Source organism: Pezoporus flaviventris, unplaced genomic scaffold, assembly GCF_033815535.1.
Source record: "Pezoporus flaviventris isolate CSIRO_AGI_PZ_B2104156 unplaced genomic scaffold, CSIRO_AGI_Pfla_v1 ptg000131l, whole genome shotgun sequence".
In the NCBI taxonomy this organism is placed as follows: domain Eukaryota; kingdom Metazoa; phylum Chordata; class Aves; order Psittaciformes; family Psittacidae; genus Pezoporus; species Pezoporus flaviventris.
In genome coordinates this window covers 1,810,104-1,823,366 of record NW_026892679.1, presented here as the reverse complement: position 1 = coordinate 1,823,366, position 13,263 = coordinate 1,810,104, and the positions used below count along the sequence as shown (strand labels likewise).

The 13,263-nt window shown below is 38.6% G+C and overlaps 1 protein-coding gene across 11 annotated transcripts in view; it reads right to left on the bottom strand.

The window, feature by feature from the left end:
• The window catches only part of SSBP2 (single stranded DNA binding protein 2), a 182,143-nt gene that overhangs the window by 54,710 nt on the left and 114,170 nt on the right, over positions 1–13,263 (bottom strand). For 7 of the 11 annotated variants that reach the window (XM_061478738.1, XM_061478730.1, XM_061478733.1 and 4 more), the window contains exon 5: positions 5,562–5,651. The exons of the other annotated variants lie outside the window; for them this stretch is intronic. In XM_061478738.1, the coding sequence (XP_061334722.1) occupies positions 5,562–5,651 (90 nt within the window). The remainder of the gene's footprint in view (positions 1–5,561; positions 5,652–13,263) is intronic. 11 annotated transcript variants of the gene reach the window in all.

Genomic DNA, 13,263 nt, shown 5'->3' with positions numbered 1-13,263 from the left:
AATTCGGTGTTAGTGGAAAGTGTCCCTGTCCTTGGTGGAGGGTTGGAACTGTATGAGTTTTAAGGTCCCTTCCAACCCAAACCATTTCATGATTGGTTTTAGTTCTGCATATAGGTGCATTAAAAACAAAAAAAAAAGTAACTAAAAGGCAAATAAAATTCTGCAAAATCAATAGTTTTCATTCTGCCTAAAAATACAAAATTCTTCAATGAACACAAGCTGCAGAACTTCCCCTTGGCCTCTACTTAGTTACTAATGCTGACATGATCACCAAGGATGAAATAGTCTACAAAAATAAAAATGTATCTCAAATTTTTTAGTTGATTTAAAGATCAGTGAAGAGATGTGTACCGTGGAACAAGTGTATATAAACTTCAAAACTTCATGATGATATTTTCAAATATTTGTGTTATTTTTTAAAGCACACTGTACAATGATGTGCAAGTATAAAACTTGATTTTTTTTGTAATTTCATTGTCCTCAAGAAGAAGGGAGTGAGGCAAGTACTTAAAATTTGGAAGACCTTGCTCTGCCTCTATCTAAGAAGACTTTCACAAGAAACACTTCTGTATTGTAGAGAACCAACCCTGGTGAAAAATGCTGGCTGTCCTCAGGCCAGAAACTAGAAGTAAGTTGGCATGTGAAAATACAAGAGTCTGAATTCTATGACCTGAATTCTATGATCCTCTTTGATCACAAGTGGATGAATTTAACTCACCTCAAAGAGTTTATTAGAATCATGTGTAAAGCTTTGGCTGCTGACATTAATATGCATCCTCTCATTTACTTGAAGGCAAATAATTATTATAATCTTAATCAGTCCCCCAGTTGCTTTACTATTTTGGTATCAGATAGGACCACAAAAAGAGGGCAAAGATGAGGCCATGCCGACCTCTCTGTATGGCCATATGAAAAAACTAACAGCAGGGTAACTCCGATGCTAAAAAACTGGCATGGAAAAAACGTCCTAAATGACTGTATTTGATTAATATAGTAGCTAAGTGCTTTCCTCACACCTGAGCTCCATGTATAGGATGTGGTCCTGGCAAACTGATGATGTATTTCAAGACTCAGACTGGAGTTAGAAGATCAATTCAGAAATGTATACAGCCATTTTGCCCTTATGCAGTCTAATACATTTTTATGACTGCTGTTGCCCAAGTAATTCATAATCTTTTAAAAGGATCATCACTGATGACATTCCATTTTAATAGGCAGAGAAACATGAAGAAAGAGAATTAAAACAACTTATCTTGGGTTGCCAAGGAAAAATTTGGGTACCTTAGCAATGAACTGCACATCATTTTTTAGCATCCAGGCTCACATTGATTTTCAATCATTATTTTTCTCTAAGGCTCTGTATTTAAGGAAGCAACATACCAGAAGCATTGACCCAACAGACATCCCCCTCACTGAACTGCAGTTGACCTGTTATTTCAGTCTGAGACAAAAGCAACTCTAAAACTTGTTTGGGTTCTCCTATTTGCAGTTTAAGAGTCTTGCATAACCTATTATCTCCTCTTCTCCTGTAGTCCCACACATTCAGTTTTGATGCTAATGAGCCAAGAGCAGATTCAGTTACTGTATAACCCCAATTTATTTCCAGAGTATCACCTATTCTACGTACTGAAAGATGAGGACAAAAAAAAAAAAAAAAAAAAAAAAAGGAGGTAGCTATGAAATTTGAAGTTACATTAAAATGCAGAGCATTAGATGAAATTGAGACACACCCTAATTCTACATAAACCTGCTTTCTTGACTTTTCAAAGTTTTGTTTTAATTTCTGACACTGTAAACAATTCTCTAAAAAAAAAAAAAATTTGTTAATGACAGTAGTTGTGCACAACTGTAGCACCTTCCTTTCACTTATTACTGCAAAGGGTTCCATTTTGGACTCCCAGCAGTGCAGTGATCATCACCTATCACCTGAATTGAAGTACAAAAATACAATTACAGAGAGAAAGAAGATAAATGCAGCTGCTGGCTTCAGAACTCCACATGTGTGGACCAGGCATAAACTGCTACAGATACTGCTAATTAACATCAGTGCTGGTGGTCTCCACCTAGGTGAAAACCTTATTTGACAAACAGCGGAGTTTTACTGTAGGAGAAACCATGCCTCTCCCATAGTTATCTACCTCCATGTGCTACACTAGTGTATATAATTTTATTCAATATTTTCTGTTATAAAAATAGAAATGTCACAGAAATAATGCTGGTGGTCAGCAGTGTCAATAAAGCTGGAACCCAGGTAGTGCTGCCTGGTTCCCAGCACAGTCCACACCTAGGTTGCCACCCTTCCCTGACCAGTCTGATAAGCAGGAATTGCAGCAGCAAAAGCATCCATTTCGCTCATGTCCCCGCTAGTGATTAGTGCTGCATGCTAAAATTGAGCTGCAGTGTAAAACCAAGAGTTAGTACTCATGAGAAATGAAATGAATTTAAATTGTCCAGCAGAGCTGGACTGTACAGAGCTGTCAACAGGTTCAGCTAGGCCAATCCAAACATTTTGTGAAAGCAGCAAAAGGCAACCTTATAATTCCAGGATGATCTTATAAATGAATTTCAGGTTGTAAAAACTAGGTAAGTTATTATGTTTTTGTAGTGCAAAGTCCTAGTGAACTAAATGTAGATATAAGAACAGCTCTCCCACTGTTTCTGTAATCTTCTCTTAAAAACCAAAATTGTTCACTTTTGTGATTTAGGAGTGATTTGCAGGTCTGAATCCCCAACTTTCAGTGAAAGAAGACCAGCAGTTCATGGAAAAGCTAAAATCTGCCAGTATTCATATGAAGACAGATGAACAGGTTGCCCAAAGAAGCTGTGGATGACCCATCCCTGGAAATATTCAAGGCCAGGCTGAATGGGGTGTGGAGCAACCTGGTCTAGTGGAAGGTGCCCCTGCCCATGGCAGGGGGTTGGAACTGAATGAGCTTTAAGGTACCTTCCAACACAAACCAGTTTGGGATTCACACTATGAACGTGTTTTCTGTGATTTGGTTTATTCTTGTCAGCAGTTGGGATCAGAGGAATTGCAGAAGCGTATACAGAACAGATTAACTAGTTAAAGAAAGCAGCTTACTGGAAAGAAAGCAGCTATGAAGGAAGTAGGCATGAGTTTCTCTTTCTTCCTTGTTGTTTCACCTTTTATGGCAGCAGATGATGCTCCTCAACTTTCAAAGTTCACATACACAGCTATGTCTGCCAGTATATTTTCTTGTCCTCCGATAAATTGACATTGATAAGACTTTACTCCATCAGAAGGTATTTCAACCAGATATATTAACTGCTTATTCACAGCACTCACTCCAACACCACAACACATTGTCATGGACTGTCTGTATGTGTTTGCTCTAAACACACCTTACAGTTTCAGTACGTTGTTAGGTAACTGACTGGATTTTGGCTCAGCTCCCCTTGCTGTTAGCTCCCAGCTGGGAGCTGGGTTTGCTCCCAACCATATAAACACATCTGCTATCAAACCTGGATTTGCTAACCAGCATGTTATTTCTTTACGTATATTTTAAGCAGATGACTACAGCAAAACACCTTAAAATCCTCTTGAAAAATATCTGTCCTGTTGAGAATCCCATTCAGCTGAGGAAAATTGATCTCTATCAGATAAAACTGTAAGAACTCGTCTTGAGCACTGCATGTTACAGAGAGACAAGGTGGCAGTTTCAAGGAGAGGTGAAGGGTGACCTCTGGAACAGTCGAGACTAGACTGTGCAGACCAGATCCTGGAACCTGTCTTGCAGAAGACTCACTAGCCATGCTGCTTACTTGATGATATCTCTGACTAGCGTCACAAACTGCATTACCCTGAAAATGGATTTTCCTCTGTTTGTTTTCAATACCAGGCCTTGCAAAAAGAGCAGGATGTTGGTGGGACTTCAAGTGAGACTGAAGTCAGTTACTGACAGACAAGGAACATTTACCCATACTTAACTTTCGATCATCTTTAAAGATCTAGAGTGGCTAGAAGTCTTTTCACACTTCTAAAAACAAAACTCCCACACCCTCCTTTTGCAAAACCTTTAAAACAGTTCTTCTCTCCTCTGGAATTCTCATACTTGTCCTATCTGTTCCCTTCCCACTCTTGATTGTCCTCAAAGACAATAGAAAGAAAAATCAATTCCTTTGACACTAAAACTGGAGTGGGTGGTTAAAAAAAGAAAAAGTGAAGTATTTCTAAAATAGAAAAATTAAGATAAAATTGTGTGTAAAAAAAAAATCTACCCAACCAGCTGTTCAAAACAGTAAAAGGAGAAATAAAGTAATTAATCAGTTCTGCCAACTCCTGAGGATTTTCTGACTGGCAAAAGTAAGATATTTTCTACTTCACTTGCAAATATCATTTCATTCATGTATTAAAAATCACTTCTCAGTTTTTGAGTTGATGAAGGAAACAACATGCTCATGCCAGGTTCAGGGTTTCTTTTTGTTGGTATCAATGCTGCAGGGAGCGGTTTTTCCCTCTATGATTGTAGGAAAAGGAAAACCTACAAAAAACATTGTCACTTACATATAGTGTAAATTAAGGCTTCTGATATACTGCCATTTATATGCAATCACAACTGGGATCAAAAACAAGAAAAAAAATAAAACGTATCTTCTTGCCTTTTTTTGCCCTGATGAAACATGCTTCTTTTATCTATGTATCTCTGTGAAGAAGGAAAAAGATACTGGCCTCTACCTGGACTTCAGCATTTTACTGTTACAGAACACCTTATCACGATATTCTCCCCACATCACAATCCTGCAAATCTGGGTTGTTTCTTTCCCATCATGAAATCAAGTATGTAAGGTGGAAATCTCTCTTCTTCCTGAAGAGCTGTTTCAGTGCAAGAGATGCTGCTACTGTTTGCTCCTGCTGCACAGCCACAGTTCACCAGCATGAAGAAAAGCAACCGAGTTTTGGTAGGAGGCTATGTGAACTCGCTCACAAGAGCAGTCTAATCTCTGGATTACAACTGTTAGGCTGGCCTTGCACTAACAGCTGCTATTTTTTCCATTACAGCATTCTGTACTCAAGGTCCAAGGTGCTAACTGGGTATTTAGTTTCACTTATGACAAAACTTAATAGAAGCAACACAAGGTCTAAATGCTTGGCTTGGTTTTTTTAGGCATTATGGTTGAGATCTTCAATGTGCAAGGAGACGCAATTCTTAATTGCCTACCTCTAATCTAACATCTTAAAAATCTGGCCTGTGGCTTTACCACAGGGCTAAACATGACCAACAACAATTTTACTTTACAATTTCAATGCAATGTACATATCACATTATTTTAAAATTATATCAACGCATTTTCAGTCTCCACCATTTCTTATCCTTGAAATTTTGAATAACTTGTGCTGTCCTATTCCATATATTACATACTTGTCTGTCAGAGACATCCCTTCCTTTCCACCTATTCACTTTTGTTAAAAAAAAAATCTCAGTTATTGCACCATAGTAGCAAGGCATAATTTAGAACAGGACCTTTTCTACAGACTTGTAAACAGTATTACGGAGGATTTTCTATCCTGAAATTCCTGTAATCATAATTTTTCTGAATACCTGAAAAAAACCCGGTGGTACAGGACCTACTGGCATGCCATCTCCTGGGGGAATGTTTCCTAGCACTGGACTGGGAGCTGCTGCAGCACTCTGAAAAGAACAAAGGAAGAATAAACCTTTGTCATTGCATGGTAGGCATTAAATCCCTAGAAGAAACCAAACCAAACCAAACCAAGAACCTTTGTCATTGCATGGTAGGCATTACCCCCCCCCCCCCCAAAACAACAACAACAACAAAAAAGCCCCCCCCAAACAAAAAAACACCAAAAAAACAACAACAAAAAAAAACTTAAAAAAAAAAAAACAACAAAAAAACCCACAAAGAAACAAACAACAAAAACACCAAAAAAAAACAAAACAACAAAAAAAACAAACAAAACCAAAACCTGACCAAAATGCAGAAAGTCATTCTCTGGATATGTCATAATGTCATTGTTTCATCTGAAGGTAAAGTGAAATTGTATACTGATTAGTCTATACAAGTATAATATTTTCTTAAAATAACCAACGAATGTTGAGGGGAAGGATGCTAGGGATTGCACAGATATACAAATGCGCAAATAAATAGATCTCATCTAGGTTTTAAAAAATATTGCACCTGAGTCTCTACGTATACAGATGTGAATGTAACTTGCACTTATGTGTATAAACATCCTCATGCATACACAAGGATATACATAGCAGATAGTAAAGAAAGTGATTTATGCATGTTATCAGCAATTTCAAAGCACTTTAAAGATAATTTCAGCAGACTGTAAGAGTCTTTCAGAACTACATCAAGCTTCAAAACAGAATTGTGTTACAAACAGTACAAGAAGGAATGTTCTGCTGACAATACTTATGATTTTACCAACCCCAAAAATAACCACCATGACAAATTAGAAAAATTCAGGTTACGATTTTTGGAAAGGAAAAGAAAAAACATATTTCCAAGAAGTGAATCAGAGGATGAAATTAGTTACCTTTACAAATCCTTCATCTGGAATAAGCAAATAAAGAATATTGCTTCTGGCAATTTACAAGCAGGAGACAGTCACAAAAAAGGGAAGCCAAACTGTTAGCATTGTCATGTGCTGGAACTTCAATTACTTTTAGTTTCTAGTAGTCTTCCTTCCTGTGATATGTTTCTGTAGGGCATAAGGCTGAATTACCTATAAAGACTCACAGTCTCCTGTGGAAGGACTCCTGCACACACAACGCACTGAGATCCATTTGCAGCTTACCTGCCAGTATCTGCCCTACAGAATCTGAATGGCTTATGTTTATTAACTTTTCACTCTATTGTACGCTCATCGCTTGATTTCCAAATGATGCAGATCTGGAAATTGTATTTCCAGGTGTTTGGCACACTATCTAGAAAATAAAAGAATAATGCTGGGAAGAGTTAAAACCAGCAGAAAGAAGGGCTGACCTTTTTAAGTCAAGCAGAAAGGAAACATTCAGTTAATTACCACCGAGTTTTCAATGGCTTAAGCTGTGCTTTAGAATCAACTTTCTGAACAACTAGCAGCAGCATATTTAGCATCTAATCTGTATGCTCTTTCTAAGCAAACATCTGGAACGTGTCATTAAAATACAAAGACTGCAGAAGGTGCTAGCTTCGGAACTCAGTGTAAAACTTTGACTCACTAGAAAAACCTGCAACAAAGAGTCTTATTTTTGCAAGGATCTGGTCTGCAGGATCAGTATTAAAATACTAGATAATTGCAACTGACAGGAAAAGCTAGTTGGGTGAATTGGATGTAGCAAACACTTTCGAATCATAATGCCTTCTCATGAGAGGCTATCACAAACCAACCAAGCTAGATGATTAAACTGTAGCTCATAAAGACCATTCTTCACTTGCCACTGCCATTCTTTGGGCACAGCCTGAAGTTCAATAGACTGGGTATGATGTGGCTGAAATGCATGCAAAATCATGTGACTCCCTGGAAGTCTCTTGCAGGTCTGTCACAGTATCTTGGCCTCCCAGGCAGAGGGAGAAATAAGCAAGTGGTGTGAATGTACAGAAATCACTCCTAAAGAACAAAGTGATTTTGTTATACTTCTTTTCTTTTGCACGGCTTCTGTGAATGTCCACTGTTTTCAGATTATCTGCATTTTCAAAGGAAAACAGAAGAGAAAGTTTTCACCTTTTTCTTAAGCAAAACCTGACCTGTTTAAGCTGAGCATCAGGTAATAATGCCAAGTAAAACCATGAATAGATGCAGACACAGTTTGAGTGAAGTATGTTGGATCTTACTTCTGTATGTACAGGTTTTCTAGATGAACAATGTCAACAGCAGAATCACTGATGGAGAAAATCAATGACATTAAAAGGCTAAGCATCTTAAAATGTCCAAAAGAGCCTGCATTGCAGTCTCTTGACTAAGAAGGAGTAACCCATTAAAGGAGCACTAATAACAATGAATATTATTACAATATCAGCCCTCCTTGCATGCTAATTCCTGATCACCCCCATGCTACCTTAGCTGTGCCCATCCTTATCAGCCATGTAATACGCACTGTAGTACGTCCAATGGAGCTGATGCTACAGAATAAAGCATTTAAACAGACTATAATAAATCACTGGGCAAACACAGGATGAAGTCAGATAGGCAAAATAAAGTTAAGCTAACAGGTATCAGAAAAATGCTAAGCAGCACCTCCTCTGATACACAATTTTCAAAAGCCTTCCATCCCAGGTTCACTCACGCCTGCTCACATTACTAAACTATACCAGGCATTAATGTATGTCATGGTGTCTTCATGCACTCGGTGGATCTCAGATGTCCCCCTCAACTGCAGCCTCTGCCAGAGCTGCCAGAAGTTTTGAAAGAACGCCTGTGAGAGAAGGAAGGCACAACTTCTCAGGATGCAGTGCTCCTATGGTTGATGAGGTTGTGGCCAGCAGGATGAGGTTCAACAGGACTCAGTGCTAGGTCCTGCACTGGGTCCACAACAATCCCATGGAACTCTCCAGGCTTGGGGAAGAGTGGCTGGGAAGCTGCTCAGTGGAAAAGGACCTGATGATGCTGACTGATGGGCCAGCTTGTGCCTGAGCAGCCAAGAAGGCCAACAGCATCTTGGCCTGTATCAGCAGTAGTGTGGCCAGCAGAACCAGGGCAGTGATCTTCTCCCTGTACTGGGCACTAGTGAGGCCATACCTCAAATCCTGTGTTCAGTTCTGGGTCCCTCACTACAAGAGAGACATTGAGGTGCTGGAGCAGGTCCAGAGAAGGGCAACGGAGCTGGTGAAGAGCCTGGAGCACAAGTGTGATGAGGAACGGCTGAGATAACTGGGGGTGTTTAGTCTGGAGAAGAGAAGGCTCAGGGGGGACTTTATGGCTCTCTACAACTGCCTGAAAGGAGGCTGGAGACAGGAGGAGGCTGATCTCTGCTATCAAGGAACAAGTGACAGGACAAGAGGAAATGGCATCAAGTTGCACCAGGGGAGGTTTACACTGAATATTAGGGACAACTTCTTCCCCAAAAGGGTGGTCAGGCACTGGAACAGGCTGCCCAGAGCAGTGCTGGAATCACCATCCCTGGAAACGTTTACAAACCATGTAGATGAGGCACTTTATGACACAGTTCAGTGGTGGACTTGGCAGTGCTGGGGAACAGCTGGACTTGATGATCTTAAAGGTCTTTTCCAACCCAGCTGATACTGTGATTCTATGGGGATATTGGGTTCTGCTCCCAGTGACTTCATCCTGTTTCCCACACTTTGAAAATCACATTCAAAAGGAAAAATGGTAAAATATACTTATTTTTTTTAAAAAGGGCAATAATGATTATTCCAAAACAGGGGAAAAAATACCAAAATTATACTTAACATCTGTTAAGATGTTAGCCATTAAACCCCCTAACAAGGCTTTGTAAGAAATATACGTTTTCATAATTGACTCAACAGTGGGTTGGGCGGGGTTTTTTTTCCTATTTTTAAATCTGTCTTAGCACCAATACCAGAGGAACCCAGCTTCGTTCCTTGGTGAACCTCAGAGATGAGTATGCAACTCTCCAGACCAGGTGAAATAGGGAATTCTTTGAGCTACAGACATGGCAGTGAATGACCCTAAGTCTACCTCACACATGTACTAAGACACAGCTGTCAATTCCTGTGAAGGGGATATGTCCTTTTTGGAGGAGTGGGTTTTGTTCAACTTTGTTGATGAAAAAGATACAGAGAAAGGAGATGGAATTAAGCCAACACGTGGGACTCTTCAGGCTAGCTACTCAAAATTAAACTAATTTACTAATGTTGGCTGTTTTTTGCTTGTGGACTATGATGTTTCAGGGAGGTATTCGATGCATTAATGCCTAATTATTTGAGACTTCATTACACTGTGCAGTTTATATACACCATCTCTTCTCTGTATCTCTGAGTGGGAAGGAGGACAGAGCAATGCGAAGTTTCAGTGACCATGACAGTAGGTCACTTTTACTGCTTAATAATTGTAAGAATATTGTAGCTGTAGGTATTCTGCAATAGTCCACTCTTACATGTTACAGCAACTTCAGTTTCTATCTTTCATTATCTAATGTACTGAAGTTTTTTTTCCTGTGTTCGTATTTATTTGTTTGGATTTTCTTCCCTGATGGGCGTTTTCAGTGCTATAGGTATTTTATATATATTATATATAGCTTGTGCTATCCAATGCATGTTTTAAGAACTTGTACCAGGTAGATCAATAAACAATCTTGCAACTCCTGCACTGAAATACTCTTATTTATTCTATACTGATGAATTATTCAGTTCTTTTCTCATAGTCCCACAGCAAACCATGGCTTCTTTTTGCATGCATTACAAGTTGTTCATCATTTATGCTTCCATTAGTTTGACATTTTAAATATTTGCAATTTGCTTTCCCTGCTTTTCATAAACGGATGATATGGGAAAATTTATATGGTTTTATCTTTTCGTACAGTATCTTACCTCCTTAAAATTAGAAAACTATTTTCTTTTGTAGCTAAAATACTAAACTTATGATATCTCCTTATAATTATTAATTAAAATGGTGTACCTGAATGAAACTTATTGTGGTGATTCTTTGATCTACCTAAGCTACTCTTAACATTGCAAAGTAGATGATTGTGTTAAAAAAATTAAAACTAGTCACAGTTTAAGCTGATTTTTCCAATAAAGAAATCACAAAGCAAATAAAAAATAAAAATAAAATAGATTAGCTTTTCCATTTGTACAGTATCTGAAATATTAAAATCCAGAGAAGTCTGCAACATATGGGTCATTTTTTGAGGCTATCACAAGATGAGATTTGTGGCAGTAGCTCACAGAAGAATTCCAGTTGCAATCAAAGAATTTTACAAAGAAATGGCTTGAATTTATCTATAAAAATCCTCATCTGGCTCATTCATTGGTCTGGGTATTTCAGGTATTTCGCTTAGAGTAAGACACCCTTATTTTTTACCCAAATTAAGATGTTTGTCACATGTTCCTAAATTTTTCCACAATAAGGAAATCTACTTAATGATGAATGATGAAATCTGCTTGATGATTGATATGAGAAGCTGGACCTCACATATAAGACAGATCTACAGCCACTCAATTCCCTCATCATTCAAACTTACTCCGTAAACCTCTGCTACACCAGCCTTAAATCTGCTGATTTAACTGGACAGCCCTAGTTCCTGCTGAATTAGTAGAGACTGTTGGCACCCACTTCTTCAGCTTCATCAAGTATCATGCCAGCCCCTTCTGCTACTAGCTCATTCAGAGGCAGTGTCCTTGTGGTCTTTCTTGTGTGGCAAAGCATTAGCACATTACCAGTATGTTGTGCTGTGAAGACTATGCAAGTTAACATCCCTGCTGGACCCCAGGCACAGACAAGGCAGTGCCTCTATATGACACTGAAACCACTGGCACCAGTGTCCATGATGCAGACAAGTTAAAACCCCCATTCTTAGGATTTAATGATACTGAAACTGGCATCAAAGAGGAAGAGGAGCATCAGTTTTTTGAGAGCACAGCAGCAGCTGTGAACCTGTGAAGAAGGAGCTTCATTAATAACTCTGGTTTGGAAGAAGTGGAGCTAAGACTCTGTAAGGCACAGATGCTTGTCAGTGCTGTCAAGAGTGCTAGGCTGAGTCCCTTCCTCAAAAATAAATTTTTTCTATAGGGAAAGTCTGAAGCAGTTTTCCCTTTTAAAGAGCATTCCTCTATTTGCAACTGTGCTTTCCCACCCTTCATACCACTTCCCTTCACACTGCACATGTCAGGAAGGTATACCTGAGAACACGTCTCCATCACCCCAAGTTGTGACCGTCTCCGTATACTGCTAGAAGCAACAGCCTTTTGGTGCTTTCACGGGTGATCTCCAGGCTGACAGAGCCTCTGAAAGATGGCCTTTAGGCCCTAACAATCTTACAGTCTAAGCAGAAACATCCTATTGCAGAACTGCCTGCATATTACTGCAACCTCATGTTGTATGCACTTTTTTTCTGCATTCAGTCAATAAAAAAACAAACCAAAAATAACCAAGAAACTTGGTCTTTACAACAGATCTCAAAGTCCAAAGTCTAAGCAGCACTTGTGTAGGAACTCCTTCTTATACTCCTTCTGATGAGACTCTTAATTACTTTAATGGTACAACTGAAACCCTTGTTTTTAATTATTCCTAAATTTCATGTCTGATTTTGAGTGATAATCAGAAAAAACGGACTAACTACTGTAAGCACTGACAGACATACTTCAGCTTTCTTTTCTCCTTCTGAATCCTGCTTCAGAGAGAAGTTAGGTCACAAAAATTTTGGCAAGATCTTCAGAAATAATAACACTTTGATCAGTTTTTCTGAAATACGGGGGTTTCATCAAGAGAGGACTTTTCATAAGAAATCTGCTACAGAGCAATTCCAAGAACTAGCTGTTTTATATACGCAGCATCATTTCACATTTCATCTAAACCTTAAGATGACTAAGATGTATTCACTCCTCAGTTCAAGTACTGAAACACATATATACATCCAGCTCTTAACATAGTGTTACGGATCATTTTTGTTCCTGTAATAAATAAACCATTATTATTTTATTTTAAAATCACTGAGCTTTATAACCTACATGAATTTAGATGTCTTTTTTAGATTATGGTAAGAGTATTGACATTATGTTTTCGTATATGCAACCAAAAGATGCAGTAACCAGACAAAAATATTCTTAGAGGATATTAATACAATCAGCTGAATCAGAACAAGAGCAGAAATGTTCAGCACCTCAGGTTAGTTTTGTGTATGTTCATATGACATTAATGCACAGGTAATTTTAACTGAACAGCAAATATGTAAGGATGAATGCAAAGGACAATCCAGGGAAACAAAAAATGGTTTTTGGTATCAAGTTTGAAACACTGATGACAGCAGCATAGAGTTGGCAGGAAAAGTTTAATTTTTGGTAGCTATTTCCTTAAAAGCCATACTGAAAACTCGCACTGATGTTAATCATGAATAAGACTCTGCTAGTCAGCTGACAGCTCTGAGATGAATGTACAAAGAAATTCATATGAAAGCAAAACATCTTTCCAAATCAGTATTGCTTCATTCATCACATCCAGCAATGCCAACTAAGAGAACTCAGGTAAATAAACATGAGCAGATAACATTAGGGCCATCGTGTTTAGCTCTCGCCAGTCCCTGGTGTGCAAAAAAGCGCAAAACTAAGAGAAAAATATTGTAACAAGATGAGCAAATTTCCATTTGTAACACGCCA